We start from the raw sequence: 18603 nt of genomic DNA, 5'->3' as shown, positions 1-18603 counted from the left end.
CTTGTATTATTTTTTCCCCTTTTCACTTATTTTCTTTCAATAATTTTAAGGAATTTAAGCCTTCTTCACCTGTGAAAAGTTACTTCAGTAAATCCTTCTGAAATACTTTATCCAGCATCTCTTATGCATCTTTATTCCAAAACTAATATTTCTGATTTTAAATTTGTTTATATACAATTCAGATAATGTTAAAAACCAAAAATGGTAATGGCTCTTAAATAAAAGCCAGTTTATTTCAAGTATAAGTCATTATATTCTTAAAGACAAGTATGTTCTGATAATCTTAACCAAAAGTATATTTATAATCACCTCCTATATTTTATTAACACAAAAGCCATTTAACTTCAGATGCAGAATTGTGAATGTAAAAAAGAAGCAAACATTGAATCAAAATGTCATTACAGAAAGATATGCAGTACTCCAACATCTAAATTTAAATTAAAACAAAACAAAAAATAAATAAAACTTCTTCTTAACTACCCTCTCCTCCACCCTGCTGGATTTTAGAATTTTACTTCCCCTTTGCCTATTTTCTTCTTCATTCATACCTATTACAAAAGAGTAACTACATTCTTCCTTTAAAGAGAAACTCTGAAAGGAAAGGGAGTGTTCATTTCACTCTTGTCAGATATAGAGTCCTTTTCCCCGATTATCATTGATATTTTTTTGTTATTTTCATGATTCCTCCTTGATTGTCCATGTCTGTTCTCTGTGCTTTTATCTTGTAACATCATATCTTGATGTCAGACTTTATTCTTCATAGTCTGATTCACAAGGAATTATTAGAAAAGACATTTTAAAGACCTGTCTCCTTAGGAATAATTATACACGCAAAAGTCATCTCTTAGATAATTGAAAGTCTGGGAATAGAAGAAGTCAACCATTTTAATGGTTATCTATGTGCAGCCAACAGCATCTGCTTTTTTAGACATTTCAGGACTCCAGCTAAGCGTGAACCTCACATCAGAAGAAATACAAGAGCCATCTACTTCCATTGTTTGGGTGTTTTTTTAATGGTCCAATAAATCATTGATGGCTCTATAGACTTTCCTTCATATCTTTCTACTGCTGAAAGAAAAGGATGGTATTCTTCTATTCTCTACCAGTTTTTTGCTAAAACAGCACACTTGTCAAAACAGTGAAAGGTTCACTTTTCCAGGTGTGTGATCAATACACAAAGATGTCAGAGATCCTCGGTGAGAGGAAGGTCATCCTTTGGAAGCAGAGTCTGAAAGTTCATGATAGTTTCCAATTGTATTAACAGTGGATCACTTATCTTAACTGATAGAAAGCTCTCCTAACAGTCTGTAGAATGTGAAAACAGACATACACCTATGCTATGTGACAGCTCTATTGATATACCTTGAAACTTTTAGCTTCCCATACCATACCCAAAAAAATCACCCTCTGGGATTTAAATAAGAAATACCCAGGAAAAAAAAAAAAATAAGGATGCCCTTAGGAGCAGAGTCTTGGTCTTTAAAAAAGAACAAGAACGCAAATACAGAGTTAGCTTGACCTGTTATGGTCATGGAGTTGCTTTGCTCTTCCTAGAATTCAACATGCTTCTGTTCTCTAAAAGTACATCCACATGAAAACGCACATATTAGTATAAATGTGAAGCAAAATTGCTGGGCATCTCTCACACTCTCTTCCCTCCAGATTCCTAACTTAATTATTTGGCTTTAGTTTTTTAATTCTGGCAATGATAGTGTTCCATTTTATTGTATCTGTAATACCAATTTAAATACTTTTCAGATGTCAGCATGAGATATGAAAGTGTGTTTGGGGAATGAGGATATCGAAGACGTTACCCACACAAATGTTGCTGTGTCTGCCTGCCACATGCCTAACAGCCCTGAAAAGCAGAGTCTTGTTACCAGTTTATTTAGACATCAATTGTAGCTCATAAATTCTTACAGAGAGGATCTGCATTTGATGTACATCTAAATGATTAGAATTCAATTATATATGTTGCTGAGGGTGGGAAAGAAGAAATTGAATAGCAACTTAAATCATGTTAAGTGATTTTAGTATCATTCTGGTCAATGCATATAACTCTGCAATGAACATCAGATGTGAGAAGTGAATTTATTATACTCAGTATCAGTTCCCTCTTGTGTCTGATAGTGGTACATCTCATCACACAGAGGGGGGTTCTAGAGTTTTTATACGACGTGATGTGAAATGCCAGCTTCATCTACAGCTGCACTGAACAAAACAGCAGCTATTACAAAGCTGGAGGAAATATGTAGCTCTGTTGGAATTATCTGGAGAAAGCATATTAGTCTCCAATGTGGTGCCTACAGGATGTCCAAAGACAATTTAACTTCTATGAAATATTCATCTTTAGAGCTAACTCCCATGTAAGATATGGCCCTGATGTATTGATCAAATAAAGGTAGATCAAGGGCCTAATATTACTGACTCTGTTTTTTCTCCTAATTTTCCATAAATGGGTTAGTTGCCTTTAAGATAGTGTGACTTCTTTTTCTGTTAACTTTTTTTAGGTTTAGGGGTACATGTGAAGGTTTATTATGTAGGTAAACTCATGTCATGATGTTTTGTTGTACAGATTATTTCATCAACTAGGAATTAAGCCCAGTATCCAATAGTTATTTTTCCTGCCCCTTTCCCTCCTCCTATCCTTCACCCTCAAGTAGACCCCAGTGTCTGTTGTTTTCTTCTTTGTGTTTGTAAGTTCTCATCATTTAGCTCCCACTTATAAGTGAGAATCATGCAGAATTTGGTTTTCTGTTCCTGTATTAGTTTGCTGAGGATAATGGCCTCCAGCTCCACCCATGTTGCCACAAAAGACATGATCTCATTCTTTTTTATGGCTGCATATTATTCTATCCATTGTGTATATGTACAGCATTTCCTTTATTTAATCTGTCATTCATTGGAATTTAGGTTGATGCCATGTCTTTGCTATGATGAGTAATGCTGAAATGAACATTCAGGTGCATGTGTCTTTGTGGTAGAATGACTTATATTTCTTTGGGTATATATCCAATAATGGGATTGCTGGGTCAAATGGCAGTTCTGCTTTTAGCTCTTTGAGGAATCACCATATTGCTTTCCACAATGGCTAAACTAATTTACACTCCCATCAACAGTGCATAAGTGTTCCTTTTTCTCTGCAACCTAGCCAGCGTCTGTTGTTTTTTGTTTTTTTGTTTTTTTTACTTTTTAATAGTAATCATTCTGACTGGTGTGCAGTGGTATCTCATTGTGGTTTTGATTTGCATTCCTCTAATGATCAGTGATATTGAGCTTTTTTTCATATGCTTGCTGGCTGCATGCATATCTTCTTTTAAAAAGTATCTGTTCATGTTCTATGCCCACTTTTTTTCAGTTTTTACAGTTTTATTTAAACACAAAAAGTACACATAAGCTGTCTACTCATTTTCTTTGCTGCACAGCCTGGAATTGGGGTGACGCCCACTTTTAAATGGGGTTATTTTTCTCTTATAAATTTCTATGCATTCCTTATAGATGCTAGATAATAGACTTTGTAAGATGCACAGTTTGCAAAAAATTTCTCCCAATCTGTAGGCTGTCTATTTACTCTGTTGACAATTTCTTTTGCTGTGCAGAAGCTCTTAAGTTTAATTAGGTCCCACTTGTCAATTTTTGCTTTTGTTGCAATTGCTTTTGGTGTCTTTGTTATGAAATCTTTGTCTGTTCCTATGTCCAGGATAGTATTGCCTAGGTTGTCTTCCAGAGTTTTTACAGTTTTTAGTTTCATATTTAAGTCTTCAATCCATCTTGTGGTTTTTTTTTTTTTTGTATATGGTCTAAGAAGGTAACTAACCTCAGTCTTCTGCATATGGCAAGCCAGTTATCCCAGCAAGATGCTATGATTTCTTTGTGTCTTCTCAAAGCAAGAGTCTTTTCTTGATCTGATTTTGGAATAAAAGGTCAATTAAGAAAGTGAACATTATCCAAGCAAAGTTCTTCTCATGCATATTTATGTTCAAATTTAAGAGAAAGGAAAAGGTAACATTTTCAATTTTCCAAGCACCATATGCAAGCACCATACATTTTGCTCATAATTTAGGATATTTATAATACATTATTATTACATTACTTTGTCAGGGTTGCCATAACAAAGTACCACAAAGTGGGTGGCTTAAACCACAGAAATGTCTTACAGTTCTTACAGCTCTGGAAACTAGAAACTCAAGAACTGTAGAGTTCTTTCCATATGATGGCTTGAGAAAGATCTGTTTAATGTCTCTCAGCTTGTTTTTGGTAAGGTATTAACTATATTTGATGTTCCTTAGGCCATAGATGCATCACCCTGATCTCTGCCTTTTTGTTCACATGGCAATCTCCCTTTGTACAGGTTAGTCTGTATCTAACCTTCTTTATAAAAGTCCTAAAAAGACTGTTGCCCTTATAAAGTCCTTATAAATATCCAAAAGCTCTTGTTGGATTATAGGTTTTCCTGATTCCAGTATTGACCTCATCTTAACTAATGATATCTACAATGACCCTATTTTTAAATAAAGTCACATTGTGAGGTACTAGGGTTTAGATCTTCAATATATGAATTTGGAGGGAACACAATTTAACCACAACAACAGCTAGTTAACATGGTTTTATTTCCTTTTTAAATTATTATTAGGTAATGTTTATACAAAAATGCAAACACGTCAGCTCAAAAAATAATTTCAAACTAATCAATTAACAGGTTTCACTGAGTGTCTATTTTTCTGCTAAATATTATTAGATATTATTAGAGATTCAAAAAAAGAGATGTAAAAAAAGACCGTTTTCTAAAATAACATATCCTCCCACCTAGAACGGAAAAAACTAGCCAACAACAGCAACCTGTTTTACATAGAAAAACACACTAAAACATCCAATTACAGAACCAAACATCCTAAATCTTTTCCACAAAATCTGACAACACCTTACAATATTTGTTGTTGTTGCTTTTTCTACAGGCATATTTTGAATCAATGTTCCTTGGTCATGTTCCTGCAAATGTTCAAATTCATAAGAAAGCAGGTCCTGTTTATGGGTTTAGGGGCTGCATTCTAGACCTTCAAGTAAACAACAATGAATTCTTCATCATCGATGAAGCACGACGTGGAAAGAATATTGAGAATTGTCACGTCCCTTGGTGTGCTCATCATCCGTGCCGCAATAATGGCACCTGCATCAGGTCAGTACTAGTCTCCTGATTCCTAACCTACATTACATGACCCCAAATTCTTAAAACAACAAAAGCCAGCAGCATTGTCCTCTGAGAGATGGAAAGGACAAGTCCAGAACCCTCAAGTTTTTCTATGCATCACCCCGATGATTCACACATGTGGTAAATTCTTGTTTGTCCAAAGAAATGTATATATTGTAACCCAAGTGACAAGAGATTCTGACTCTGACAATAACTAGGTAACTGGACCTGGTTTTGGCAATTTCAAATGCATCCAAGTTTTTATCTAGGTGTTCCAGCTTCTTGTAAATATGAATAATAAGTTATTATTCATTGGTGATGGTTTTGATATATTTATTAATTTTTATCATACTTGTTTTTTATTTATCTGCAAAAAAAGAATTTGCTTAGATGGCTAGGATTCGAGATGGAGCAAAAATTACCTATGTCTGTGTTTTGCCTTTTATTTGTAATCTTATATCCCATCATGCTTATAAACTTAAGAAGATTTTAATTAAAATTGCTTTCTGCTCCACTTAAATGTCTTAGCTGAATCAACCCTGAGGGAGTCTCATTTGAACAGTATAAAACATATTCCCAATTTCCTTCAGTCATCTGAGCATTCTTTATTTTGGGACTACAAATAGCAACAGAATGGAAGCTGAAACAGATACAACTTAACAATAATTCAAGTCAAGAAAAAATTGACCAAATCTCACAGGAACTATTTTAATTAATTAATTAATCTCAGTATTTTCAAGGGACAAGCTATCAAGCAGTCAATAATGACTCCATAAAAGTAAACATCTCTATACACAGTGTAAAAAAGGCTTAAAAAATGCTAGGCAGAAATAAACTCTGAAAGTGATCATTAGAACAGAAAATAAAAAAAGAGGAAGAGAGAAAGAACCAAATAGCAAAGACAAGAAACAGGACTGGACGGGTATGATAAAGTCAAGTTGATATAGTTACCAGAGAATTGCAGAATTGAAAAAAATAAAAATCAAGGCATGGTTAGTGGAAAGGGAAGAGAGAGTTTCTTGGAGTGTCTAGAATTTGGCTCCTGATTCACTGTGGAAGTATGACTTGATTTATACATTGGTACAATAACAGCAACATAGACCTATTCAACATAAGAGAAGTACAACAGATACAGATTTAAAGAACGAAAAGTGAGTAAATTTGGGTGCTAAGAGTGAAGATATTACCTTGACCATCATCACTTTCCTCTAGTCTTTACTCGATAAATATTTTGCTTTATAATGGACCCACTAATACCAATTGTTTTTCAAAATGTAATAATGCAAAACTAATTTAGCAAGGCAATCTGCAGAACCCTGCAGAAAATCCTGCAATTCTGTAGAATTAAGCGAAATAGAAACAGGAAAAAAACTTCTCTACTGAATTCATTAATGTCTGAAATATTTGTGTCATTCAACCTAAGTAAATATTTTCCATGAGGCTTTATCACTGATGAAATTAAGAAGTGACAAAAATTGTGATGCCTCCCTCCCTATATGTGGTGAACATACTCTACTATGGCCCTGCAGTTCCCCCACCTGTTGTTGTTCATGCCTTTGTGTGATCCTCCCTCCCTGAATGTGGATGAGACCCGTAACTTGCTTTTAACCAACAGACTACCCAATAAAGTAAGGTGATGAGAAGTCACTTCCAGGATTAGACTACACAGAAGTGTAAGCTGTATGTTACAAAGAGATGATCTCTTTTGCTGGCTGAGGAAGGAAACAGTAGCTTGGGGAAGGCCCACATGACAAGGCACTGAGAACAACCTCCAGCCAACAATCAGCAAGGAGTTGAGGGTGGCCCCTGGCTGACAACCAGCAAATATTGAAGCCCTCATTCTTACAGCTGCAAAGAACTGAATTTTACCAACAACCACATGAGCTTGAAAATGGGCCCTTTCCCAGTCACGCCTTGAGATGGGACCCCCAACATAGACTGCACCTTTACTGCAATGTGAGATTCTTAGGCAGAAAACCCAGTGAAACCATGCCCAAACTTGGCCCATGGAAACTGTGAGTTAACTAATACATTCTTTTAAGCTGCCAAGTTGGCGTTAATATTGTTATGCAGGAATAGAACACTAATACACTCTCATTTTCTGGAAAAGTGTCTAACATTACCAACTCAGAGAAATAGGTAAGAATAAGATTTACTTTAGAACATTAACTTTCTAATATTTTGTAAGCCAAGAACATGTTAAATAAAATAAACCTCTTATCTGCAAGGATTAAAGAACATCACATTAATTCCAATCTCAATTATTTAATATGTATTTGAAAATAACAATGAAGATAATCATCGTGACAGGATATATATAAGCAGTCCTAGATTTGTTTATACTTTATATATTGATTCTCTTAGACTTATTCCAACAAATATTATCTGAGAGCCAACTAAAAGCCAAGGTATAGATAAATCAAAGATGTGTATTCAAGACACCAGGTTTGCACACAAAGAGTTTTTATTCTAGTAAGGAAGCTCTATCAGCTCTTCAAGACTCAAGGTAAATTTTCCCACAAAAATATATTAGTCAGTCTTCATCATGTACATTATCTCACCTTCCATATTCATTTCTAAATCTCTCAACCTCTCAACCACAACTCCAGAGAAATCTACTGGAACGTCAACTGACTTGGCATGCACTTTTGAAAGACTTCCAGATCTGTATGTTTCCTTATATTGCTGGCCAAATGGAGATATGCCACTTGTGTATCATTAAGTATAACACTCTTCACATCTTATGAACAACATGCTTTCTATCTTGATTGCCAGTGCTTAACACCTGTAAACTACTCCTTGCACTGCTGCATACAGGGCATGCTGCTCCATAGCAGCTGTGACTTATATTCCTGCAATCCCCTGTGTATTCCAACACCACAATACATGGGAGTTGGCCAGTTCCAAAACAATATTGTTTTAAATTATTAAAAGGATCTGAGAAGAGGTACCTGCAGTGTATCAGAAGCTTAATACAAGAGAGCAGATAGTTGTGGGACCTCGGAGATTATCAGAATAAGAATGCTGTCTTTCACTCTTCCCTGTTCTGTCTAAAACACCAATATCCAACCCTACAGCTAGCACTCCGGCAGTCTGTGCAGTAATCCAAAAAGGAGAACCAGAAAATGTACTGAAGGAGAACACAGACTCCCAGTGAGACCATAAGCAGTTTCAGCTCATTAAGAAAAACACAGGTCAAAGAGGTAGGACACAAAAGTCCATGACCATGACCGACATTCTCCCTCAACAGATGCATACTCACACTTGGCATACACTGAGCAGTGTAGAGGCTTCCAACAAGGAAATTTAGAGAAATCCTGTCCTACTGAGTGAGCCCCGAACTGACTTCATGATTTTGGGTCACTCACTTCCTACCTATGTTGTTAGTGCAAGTCAAACACTCTCTTTCTCTTTCTGCTGTTACATCATAAAGTGGATTTCTCCACAGTCTTCTAAATTCTCTTCCAGTTTCTTCTCACCCTTTGGTTCCGTTTTTTTCCTCAGTCCATGCCATGTGACCTGATCTCACTCCTGAGCCCATCTAGGGAGAGTTTTAAACTTCCCTTCTCCTTTCTCCTATTTTCTCAGAAGAGGAAATTGGATGCAAGGCAGCTTTCAAAATAACAGATCAATTTGAATAATATGTGTTAATATTCAGCCTCTCTGGATTCAAGGGGAAAGAACAAGATGGCCTGATGAAATTCTTTATAGGCTTACAAGTTATATTACTTTATTTTCAAAGTAATAGACTGTTTATGTTCAGAATAAAAGAGTGATTATTACAGAGACAGGAAGAAAGCCCTTTTACCCCTCTGCTTGCCTCTCTCAAAATACAGAGACACTGACATTTTAATACTATACCACGTATGCATGAAGTTTTTACTTTGAAATGCAAATAATTTCTCATCACAGTTTAATAGTTCTAGGATAGGACTCTAATTCAAAGGTTGGGGAATGTTTCCTAATGGGGTATATGAGAACCTTAAGAAAGAGAGATGTTTTTCACCACACACACACACAAACTCACAGACTTGAGCATTCTAATCCACAACTCCTGAAAATGCATGCCTATTTTCCCCAATAAGTAAAGAATAATAGTGCTATAGCACGAGATAACCCCTAAAGAAATCGCCTCTCTACACAAGAGTAGGGTAATGAATGGAGTTTTAGTCCCATAGAGTTAGACGTTAAGGTTCACAAAATGAAATGCTGTTACCGTGGATATTTGTAAAGAAAATCATCACTAATTTTTCTATCTTGGTTGATCTAATTTACTGCTGTAAAGAGCTGTTCCTACACTGTATATGAATGTAATCTGCTTACAAGAGGACAAATTTCATGTTGAAAAGTATTAAGGAAAGTAACACTTCAGCAGCTTTACTGAGCAAATGTCATTCTGCTTTGAGTACCATCACATGTTTCTGAATAGTGTCCAATCTTTGTTCATTTTGTTATAAATCTGTACTAGAATTTTCAAACCCCTGTGGTTGCTCATTTCAGAGAAGCTCAAATTGCATATAGTGAAATTCAGCTTAGAAAGTAATACAGAAGGGTTATTCTGAGTATCCAAATCTCTATGGATTTAAAACAAGGTGTTTGCAAAAGGGCATAGGAAGGTTAGCAAATTAAACAGATAATATTTAAATCACTTTCCCCATTCTGAGCCATATGTTTTTAAATAAATTAAACAATAATTAAAAGGAGCATCAGGTTTGGGAATATACCCTATACAACCACACCAGTAGAAACCTACATCACTGACATTACAGCAAATAATTATTGAGACACTAATTTTAAATGTATTCTTAATTGTACCAGGAGCTAAGCACATATAAATGTATTTTATCATGCACTGAAAGTCAGTAATTCCCACAACTCAATAAATCTGCTTTCTATGTTTCTAACTGTTCTCTTAGCTTTTACTCACCACTAACCTGTGCTATCCTCCATGTTCTAAGACAGAGGCTAGCAAACATTCTCTGTAAAGAGCCAGATAGCAAATATCAGACTTTGTATTGCAACAACTTAACTCTCCTATTGCAGCGGAAATGTAGCCACTGACAAAATGTAAACAAATGGATATGACTGTGTTGTGTTCCAATAAAACTTTATTTACCAAAATAGGTAGCTGGCAGGATTTGGCAAAGGGGCCATCATTTTCAGACCACTGAACTCGGCAACAAATGGATAAATTAGTGTTATTCAACTAACTGAGCAAGACTGAAGAAATCAAACCCAACTCAAATTAATAATTTTTTCATATTAAGCAAGCTTCAAACAGGGTATGTATTTGTTTCACATTCAGAAATTATCATTATTCTCAGTATCCCATGTGAATAGAGGTGAGTTTGTCTCCTTTATTCTTTACTTTCAATCCATTTTCCCTATTATCTCATTTTGTAGACATTTTTTTTTAGCATTGGCAGAAAGAAGGCAGTTTTTCATGATTACTGAGGTTTTTAGTTTCCAGCTCATTTAGCACTTCAAAATGAGCTAGGAGTCATAAATTGAATTTAAAATTGCAATAGTAAGAACTGTTACACAATATGAAGAATGGCTATCATGTCTTAGCTTTTCCATTTGTTCTGTAATAATTTGCAACCCCTCACAAAAGTTTTGATTGTCTTTACTGTCATTTCACATTGTCATGTAGCTAGGAATCACCTGCTGAGACCTTTTAGTTTTTGTTCTGTATCTAGTCCAGATTACCCAGTCTAGTTCAGCAATCTACCCTATTCTTCTAAATACCACAGGGAAAAAAGGGCCTATTTCAGGTCAATTTCTTACCACATATTTTGACTAATAACATTTTCAAATATTTAACCCTTCTTAATTGCTACACTTTCTGTCTGTAGTCTACATCCTTGAAATTGTGCACAGGATTTAAGTGCCCCTTGTACTAGAAGACTATTTTATATTTGGTTAGATTATTCGCAACTGTAAAAGTTTACCAGTGAATTTCCAAATGTCTCCATTGTAGGCAGCCCTTGTTGCTACAGAAACAGGGAGGAAAATACTAACCAGGTTTTGGGCAAGAACTTAGAAGCATACGTGGTTTCATAGTTTTCCCTATCTTTCTCATTGTACTAATTAATTGAATATTTGAGGTATTTTCTACAGAATTAATTTACTAAAACCAGTCTCTAGTGTGTGAACATCAAAAGAATTTTTTCTTCTGTCATCAATATTGTCCATACTCTGTAGGACTCCACTTTACTTTCCCTCACTGGAATATCATGCAGGTTCCAGAGCCTTCTATGTATGTTCACATATTAAATCATCTGATTCAAACTATACCAATTTAAAATTTCTGTCTCATAATCCAATTTAGTGATCACCAGCCCTCTGCCAGGTTAGACAAATCCCAAGTTCAAGAATTTAGGGTGGGAAGGAATGTGATGCATTCTTGATTTCTTTCTATCCCTCTTCTATTTCTAGTTTCTCCAGGTTTGGGTCTGGCTGGGGCAGGAGGGATTTGACTGAAAAAATACAGAAAGGTTTTCTTATGAGCTGGTGCTATTATGGTTCTGTATTGATTTTGTACCCCCTGACACAGAAACTCAGGGCTGGATCTCTTGTCAGATACATGCAGGAGTCCTCACCAAGTCTTCCTCCAAGGGCCACTCCAGGGTTCAGTTGCCTGAGGGGGAAATGTTCTCTGGTTTATTCCCTCCACCCATCCTTCACAGCTCCATACCTGCTGACATTCCCTCACCAAATAGCAGAGTTGGCCTACTTAGAAGCTAATGAAGCTTAAGAGGCCCTCAACCTTGCACATGTCTTTCTAAGACTGGGAGTTGCTAGGAATTGCAACAATTTCTCACAATTTCCTTTGGGAAGGGAAATCAAGTTGCAATCAGGAAACATTGCCATGTAACCTCTAGAGTTTGATAGCATAATAGGGTAACAATATTAGTTATGGATAAATTATTAGCTATCAATAATTTATTGCATGTTTCAAAATAGCTAAAAGATAACATTTGGAATGTTCTCAACACAAAGAAGTTATAAATATTTGAAGTGATGGATATTCCAATTATGCTAATTTGATAATTACACATATGCATGTATTAAAATATCATATGTACCCCATAAATATGCAAAATTATTGTTGTACATATTCTGTATTATAGATTACTGTATATGTACAGTAATATACAGTAATATTTATCCCTTTTACAATTATTACGTAACAATTTTTAAAACTACAGTACAGTAGGAGGCTGCATTGAGTAATAATAAAACTGTGGTCTTCTGAAAAAANAAAAAAAAAAAAAAAACTATAGTACAATTTAAAAAAGAGTTCAGATAAAGAGACCTGAAGCTCCAAATATTGAAGTAATTTGCTGTGATTTATTTTCTCATTCTAAATAAATAATCACTTTTATGTATAATTTTTATTTGAATCTGTAAAATATTTTGCTTATAAAATGCCATAAAATTATACAAGCTTCAGGCCCCACAAAATCTAGACTTCCCTCTACAATTCTCTGAGACGGGATTCTGGCAAGATAACTTAAGCCCAGTGTCAAAGTTTAATTTTCAAAACGTTATAAACATGATTTTTATACAGTTGTATAAACCACATACCAAAGATTCATTTAGCTCCTATATGAAGCAACCATCACAAAGGTGAAGTTGGTTGAAAAAGAATTCAAGAGACTGAGCTTTTATAGGCACCGAAAAGATGCTCAAATAAGATTACAAGGTTAGAGACAAACTGGTTAATATTCTATAAGGCAATAAAATGTAATTTTGTGATGTTTTCTACCAGCCTGTATTCATTTGCGTCTCCATCAAACCACAACCTACAAGTTAGCATGTAACTGCACAGAGTCCTGGTCTAATTAATAGTATTAACAGTATTAATGCACTTCATCACAATGTTTCAGTCAACAACAGACCAACTATATAACGGTGGCCCCATAGGATTGCAATGGAGCTGAAAAGTTTCTATTTTCTAGTGATGTTGTGGCTAATGTAACATCATAGCACAATTTTTGTTTTTATAAATTTAGTGTAGAGTAAGTGCATGGTATTTACAAAGTCTACAGGAACATACAGTAGTGTTCTAGCCCTTTACATTCACTCACCACTCACTCACTGATTCACATAGAGCAACTTCCAGTTCTGTAAGCTCCTTTCATAATAAGGGCCCTATATATATAAATATATATATATATATATATATGTGTGTGTGTGTGTGTGTGTGTGTGTGTGTGTGTGTGTACCATTTCTTCTCTTTTAAACTCTATTTTTACGGCATCTTTTATTTGTTTAGATACACAAATACCACTGCGTTACAATTACCTACAGTATTCAGTACATGTTTCAGTACTACATGCTGTACAGATTTGTATTATAGTTTAGGAGCAATCGGCCATACTGTATAACCTAGGTGGATAGTAAGCTATGCCATCTAGGTTTGTATAAGTATGCTCTATGATACTCGAACACTGATGAAATCACCTAATGAGGCATTTCTCAGAAGTGTTATTGAGTGACACATAACTGTAAACAGTGAGCCAAATAAAAATGTACCTTCTAGAGAATTACATAATCCTTAAGCTGGCCCATCAGACAGTGCTCTAGTATGATATTAAAAGAACATGCATTTTGTATTATTACTAATTTTTGAAACTTTTCTGAACACCAGACGCTTTCTGCATTACCAGAAGATAGGAGCTCCAGCTGCTTCAGTGTAAATCTCTGCTGTCCTTAATGTTTGACAAGAAAAGGTCGTGATAAGCAAAGAAGTACTTACACAAATATACACATGCTATTAGGAAAGAAAAAAAGGAGAAACACAGGCATGCTTTGACTCATTGTAACTTAGACAGAAAGTACTGCGTCACAACAAAAATTTTGGTAATTATTTTCTGGTTTTTTCTTCTAGAACATCCATGTTTATAAATTATTTTGATCTAAATCTGTCTGATGAAAATAGAATATATATCCTTCATACCATCAATCTGTCCCTTCTTTTATACTATGAACACCATGGAGCCTCTTTTGTAGTAAGCAGTGTAAAGATCATTGGATCCACAAAGATAAACAAGACATGGAAACCTGTTCCACATAGTACTTTGCTGACAATAATCTCAAGTGTGTGAAACATTAAGGCATGCAGAACAAATTGTGTTTCTCCATTGATACACATAAAGTGCAAGTTAGGTTAAAACAGCCTAGGTTTCACAATTTCTACTGTTTATCTTTTTTTATCTCATTTCTTTACTCCATTCTACAAGTGCCGGGTCTTATGAAAATGGATTGATGTGAGGTCATTTCTTCTTGCTTGGAGAGTGTGACTGAAGCTGCAGGATTTTTAGTTGCTTATAAAAGTGGATCACATATTTGGAAAGCATAACTCTTACCAATGTAAGTGCCACCAGTTTCTGGTAAAGTACAAATGCAGTTTAAATTGATTTTCTAACCACTTTTAGTACTGCCATCCTTGAGTGTAGCAACAAGGGCTGGGCATTTGTTTTTACAGGGCGTAAAGCATTTATTAACAGATCTTCGGCAAATCAGAGCTTTATTAAAGTCATGATTACAAATGCAATTATATTTTAATGAGAACAAATAAGATTAAACATGAAGAAAATGCCTTACGCAAAATTTGAAAAGCCTCAAAGAGTTAAAAGTTTCAAGGACTGACCAATGGAAAAGACCACTATCAAATTCCACATATATTTTTTATATCGTATTTATGCAGCAAGGTCAAAGAAGTAGCGGGAAAAATCTCATCTTCAATTTTCTCTACCCTTAGGTAATAATACATGGAGAACTCATTTACCCTGATTGATCTTCCTGTGCATAAGAGACTTCTGTGGCTTAAATCCCATCTGAAAGCTATCTTTTCTATCCTTTTTTATAGAATGCTAATAATTTCTCTCCCTCGCTCTCTTCTTCAAAGAACAAGCCCACTAAATTTGACCTGCTAATAGGGTTTTCTTAAATAAATAATTTTTTTCACTTTCCTTCAAAAACTATTTATTAATGTTTTTATTAGTATGAAAAGATGTGTTAAAGCCTGTTTATTTTCTAAGTAGAAGCATTTATTTTTGTTAACCACTTACAGATTGAATTCATGCACCAAAAAAAAAAACACATAAAGATATGGCAAATTGTGTTAATCACTATGATTTTTACATATAATTAAACATGCCACTGTTAAAATTGTGTGAAAAGCCTGACAAACAAAATGAAAACAGAGCAAAGTTAAAGCTGGAACAAAATGTGAGATATTCAGAATCCTTTGGCTTTCGGTTTACAAAATGCTTAAAATAAGAAGTTTAAATGATTAGTTTAGAAAGAAAACAAAACAATCCCTTTGGTTAAGTAGTAGACAAAGTTCCCGAGCCTTACATTTTTTTCCTCACCCACTTGCTATATCTTGTACCTTAAGAAAGCTGCTTAACCTTTTATTCTAGAAAAATGAAGTAAAAATTGCTCCTACCTGCCTACCTAAACCCTGAGTGATTTGAAGCCAAAAGTGAAAACTTGGTAAAGACTTGAGAGTATATAAACTACGTGGGAAAAAACTGGAAAATAAATCTGGATATTGTTATACTGATAGCAAAATGTCACGGTTTCAAGCAAGTACTGTCCAGATATTACCACCACTGATTACCATTGGCCTAATAATTACCAAGTGCTGTCTGTGGTGGGATATGCATAGTTGCATTGTTCTCATACTAATTTATCTTAAAATAAAGTTACTACTTAAAATATCTTTATAACATAGTTTTAAATTTTTGTTTCAAAAATAATAAAATGTAGTATTAATGAATTAAGAGATTGGTTCAAATGAACACTAATGATAAAGAAGGATAAATTCTAATATTTTAGACTTTAATTCAATGCTCTTTATCCTAATATCTGAAATGTAAATTAAGCATTTCTTCCATCACAATTAAACAAGGTTAGTTCTCTTCTTGCAAATTTAAGTTCCTTGTAGTTTCTGGACAAGAAGAAGACATTTATTCAGCCAACAAACATATGAAAAAAAGCTCTTCATCACTGGTCATTAGAGAAATGCAAATCAAAACCACAATGAGATACCATCTCCTGCCAGTTAGAATGGCTTTCATTAAAAAGTCAGGAAACAACAGATGCTGGAGAGGATGTGGAGACATAGGAGCATTTTCACACCGTTGGTGAGAGTGTAAATTAGCTCAATCATTGTGGAAGACAGTATAGCAATTCCTCAAGGATCTAGAACCAGGAATACCAATTGACCCAGCAATCCCATTACTGGGTATATACCCAAAGGATTATAAATCATTCTACTATAAAGACACATGCACATGTATGTTTACTGTAGCACTATTCACAATAGCAAAGACTTGGAACCAACCCAAATGCCCATCAACGATAGACTGGATAAAGAAAGTGTGGCTCATATAATTCATGGAATACTATGCAACCATAAAAAAGATGAGTCCATGTCCTTTACAGAGACATGGATGAAGCTGGAAACCATTATTCTCAGCAAACTAACACAGGGACAGAAAACCAAACACGGCATGTTCTCATTCATAAGTTCCCACTTGTTCAACTTCCGTTGAAAAATGAGAACACATGGACACAGGGAGGGGAACATCACACACCAGGACCTGTCAGGGGTTGGAGAGCTAGGGGAGGGATAGCATTAGGGGAAATACCTAATGTAGATTACAGGTTGATGGGTGCAGTAAACCATCATGGCATGTGTATACCTATGTAACAAACCTGCACATTCTGCACATGTATCCCAGAACTTAAATTTTAATAATAAAAAAGGTTACTTCTCTAAACTAAATTATTTAGTAACTATTTTTAGAAATGGGAATTACACATAAGGACTAGGCTATATAAAACAATTATAGCTTCATCATTTTAGATTACTCTAACAGGCAAGAGGTCTGTGTTTTGCCCTTCCTCTTAAGTATGCCGCTAACCATTTCTGAACTTCACTTTCATCATTTGTGTAGTGAGGGAATTAAACTAGACTGGAATTTTCACAGCTATTTTTCAAGTATGGTAATAAGCATTCCTTGGGGAAAGAAAGGCGGGTAAGGAGAAATTTCTGTAAGACAAATTCATAAAATGTCCTATGTTCTATTCTCCCTCTTGGAGTTTTCAAAAGAAATCCTATAGAAAAGAACTCACTTAACTCTGCTTAGAAGAACCTAAACTAATCATCAAGAAAAATAAAGTATTTTTCCAGGAATGCCTATTAAGTACTAATATCACATAAAATATTCTCTTTCTCAGAAATAGAGTGAAGAAATGCTTTAACAAATGATATAAACAAGGCCCAACAAGTGAAATTTGCTTCTACTTTTAGAAGACTTCTAGAGTAGAAGATTACACAGCAACAGTTGGGAAAGTCTTTGAGTTGAGTATGCTTCAATACCAAGAATCCTTTCTTCATATCTGACCTAACTTGCCATGTGCTTTAAGATATGCAGTTTTGTCTTTTCAGTCTGAGATTAATAGAATTTATGACAAATACAGTTGAAATGCAACAAAATTGGCAGAAAATCATGCCTAAAATACTTGAGTTCAGTCTTGAGGTAGGAAATTACCTAGCTATTAGATCTGTGTGGTGGGATTGTGCCTGAATATCCACTTGACTAATTTCTTTCCCCTCTTCTCTCCCACAAACACTCTGGGGCTTGTTTATTTCCTTCTCCAGTCTACCTATCCACATAGAAACACAAGTTAAAGCCTCAAAAATGTTCTAGACCTAAATGTGAGCCACAAATATTTATATGCATGATTACAGAATGACATTTTCTTCTCCCATGGAGAAAACTGAAGATCAACTTAGATTAAGTCTAAGAATCTTAGACTCCTTCCAGTGCTATTGTTTATAGTCTAGAAGTATATAATCTAAGTATTCAGAGAATGCATGTTGACTTAAATATATTGAGGAATATTTTCCTGTTTTATACTCTATCATTGTATGTATTAAACATCTCTTACCATGCATACTGAGGGCTGCTGAGAAAATCTTTTAACATGTTAGTCAGGTGAAGTAAAAACTCAAATAATGCTAGGATGGAGCAAATCACACTGACAGGTAAATCATCCTTAAATTGAAATAGACAGAAGAGATTACTTAGATGTTGTCATATTGCAGTTCTTCTTCACTGGGCTTGACTATCTATTGCCTGTTCTACTTTACAACTTTGTAGGGTTGGAGGTTAACTTGTAGACTTTTGTCCAGTAGAAATGGGAATAATTTGTTTCCAATAAAAAGGACCCTAAACGTTATAAATTTATGATCCTGTTGGACATTATCTATTTTTATATCCAACCCAGCAATCTTAATATTGCTCTTCAAATGTTCTTTAAATTACTTTTGGCATTTTACTATTTTCCTCATTAATTACTGACTTAAATAAAATCTTGACATGCATTCATAT

At 34.8% G+C, this 18603-nt stretch overlaps 1 protein-coding gene across 1 annotated transcript in view; it reads left to right on the top strand.

The window, feature by feature from the left end:
- The window catches only part of LOC108301579 (eyes shut homolog), a 1388593-nt gene that overhangs the window by 1106777 nt on the left and 263213 nt on the right, over positions 1–18603 (top strand). The window contains exon 24 of the mRNA XM_017524691.2: positions 4956–5176. Within this exon, the coding sequence (XP_017380180.2) occupies positions 4956–5176 (221 nt within the window). The remainder of the gene's footprint in view (positions 1–4955; positions 5177–18603) is intronic.

This window comes from Cebus imitator, unplaced genomic scaffold (genome assembly GCF_001604975.1).
Source record: "Cebus imitator isolate Cc_AM_T3 unplaced genomic scaffold, Cebus_imitator-1.0 Scaffold36, whole genome shotgun sequence".
In the NCBI taxonomy this organism is placed as follows: domain Eukaryota; kingdom Metazoa; phylum Chordata; class Mammalia; order Primates; family Cebidae; genus Cebus; species Cebus imitator.
Note: the sequence above shows the minus strand (reverse complement) of the source record. Positions and strands in the feature narration are given on the sequence as shown.